The 2,021-nt window shown below is 57.0% G+C and overlaps 1 protein-coding gene across 1 annotated transcript; it reads right to left on the bottom strand.

Moving 5' to 3' along the window:
• Positions 1–421: 421 nt before the first annotated feature.
• Positions 422–1,660, bottom strand: ID1 (inhibitor of DNA binding 1). The gene is made up of 2 exons (XM_017865072.1): positions 1,117–1,660; positions 422–873 (listed from the first exon to the last, which is right to left on the bottom strand). Exons 1-2 carry the CDS (start codon positions 1,537–1,539, stop codon positions 832–834), a joined length of 465 nt encoding a protein of 154 aa, XP_017720561.1. The 5' UTR covers positions 1,540–1,660; the 3' UTR covers positions 422–831.
• Between the last annotated feature and the right edge of the window lie 361 nt (positions 1,661–2,021).

The raw sequence follows: 2,021 nt of genomic DNA, 5'->3' as shown, positions 1-2,021 counted from the left end.
GCCCTAAGCAAGTGCTTTACCACTGGGTCTCATTTTATCCACATCTTGGCAAGGAAGTGGGTGGTCCAGCGACCAGGTTCTCCAACTTAAATGGGTTGCTCAATACTCCAACACAGAGGGGCCCTGGCAGGTTCATCTGCATTTTAACAACCTCCCCAGGTGATCCAGATGGCCCAATGATCACTTTGAAACACCCCAAAGGTCTAGAGTATTTAGTTTTATAACACTAGGGAGCAGGGAAATGGCCGGGGATGGTGGGGGAAGAATAGACTTTAAAGACACCGGAAACACTCATTCAGGCCGGTAAGAGCAACAGTCCAGATGTAGCCCTCCAGTTCTCCTCCCAGAACTAGCTGTGAAGAGGGTCAGGGGTCAACCCCCAGCCCAGGCCCCTCCCCTCAATCCAAAAAGTCACTGCAACTTTACCACCATCTAAATTATTTGTTTAATAACAAAGAAACAGCCCCACATAACTATTGTAAAACAATATTCTCAGTCGGTGATCATTGTAATATACAATACAAAGCAATTTCCTCAGAAATCTGAGAAGCACCAAACGTGACCATTTTTAAAAATGTCTGCTTTTCAAAAAACAGAAACACACGAGTGGAATCCCACCCCCTAAAGTCTCCGGTGACTAGTAGGTGTGGAGAAAGGGTCGCCCTCTCCTCTCCAGTCCCTCAGCCTAGGCTGGATGCTGTAAGGGCTCAGTGGCCGCCGATCTGTCTAGTTCGCCCCCAGATCCGACGAGGCGCGTTGGAGAGACCACAGAGCACTTAATTCCTCTTGCCCCCGGATGGCTGGGGTGCGCCGATCCCTGGGGAATGCGCTTCAGCGACACAAGATGCGATCGTCCGTAGGAACGCATGCCGCCTGTGAAAACGAGAAAAGAGGTGAGAAGGGCGCGTTGGGGGGGGGACGCCGCTCCGAGTGCAGCGGACGCCCCCTTCCCCAGGAGTACACGACGGGGGAGCGCTTTTCCAGGCTCCTTAGGCACCCCCGCATAGCCAGCTACCCGCAAAGATGGGACGGAACTGGTGCAAGCGTCCACGCCCTCTCTGGCCTCAGTTTCCCCGTCGGTATAAGGATAATCTAGTGGTCGGATCTGGATCTCACCTCGGCCGTCAGGGCGCTGATCTCGCCGTTGAGGGTGCTTAGTGGAGCCCGGACCGGCAGCCCTCGGCCCCCGGGGGTCCCGACTTCGGATTCCGAATTCAGCTCCAACTGCAGGTCCCTGATGTAGTCGATGACGTGCTGGAGGATCTCCACCTTGCTCACCTTGCGGTTCTGGGGCAGGGTGGGCACCAGCTCCTTGAGGCGTGAGTAGCAGCCGTTCATGTCGTAGAGCAGCACGTTCACCTGCTGCTCGTCAAGCAGGGCAGGCAGGCGCGCCCCGGCGCCCCCGGCGCAGCGCGAAATGGCCACGCTCTGCTCAGACAGGCAGCGCACCACCTCGCCCGCGCCGCCCGCTGCCTTGCCGGCCTTCAGCGCGCAGCTGGGGCCTGCGGCGGCGGCGGTGCTGCCACTGGCTACTTTCATGATTCCTGGCGACTGGCTGAAACGGAATGGTCAAAGCGAACGGAGAAGGCGGGAGCCCGAAGCAGAGGTAAAAAACGGAGCAGTTAAGAACGTGGAATGAAAGCTCGGAGCCACCGCAGGTCTTTCATAAACCTGCCACGGCCCCCGGAGGGGCGGGCTCAGAACGTTCAAAAGCAGCCAATGGGCAGCATGGGGGCGTGGTCCGCGCTCCTAGGTGCCGCCTTATGCTCTTCTAGTGCACCCTCTCAATCTGGAAAGACTACCCGAGTTTCAAGAACAGCTAGGGAGGGTGGGTGGGTGGCAGGGCACCGGGCAGGGCAGCGGGTGGAGGCGAGGGCTGCACTGGGCTCCTCGTGAAGGAGGCAAGGAAGCTAAGCCGGCATTGCCTTATAATGAAAAGACCTCAGGTATCAGTTTTTCCCATATTCACTTTCTCACTTCTCCAGCTCCATTTCACAGATGAGAGAAGTTGAGGCCCGAAC

The sequence above is a fragment of the Rhinopithecus bieti genome, unplaced genomic scaffold (genome assembly GCF_001698545.2).
Source record: "Rhinopithecus bieti isolate Rb0 unplaced genomic scaffold, ASM169854v2 scaffold_78508, whole genome shotgun sequence".
NCBI classification, from domain to species: domain Eukaryota; kingdom Metazoa; phylum Chordata; class Mammalia; order Primates; family Cercopithecidae; genus Rhinopithecus; species Rhinopithecus bieti.
This window is presented reverse-complemented; position numbering and strand designations above follow the sequence as displayed.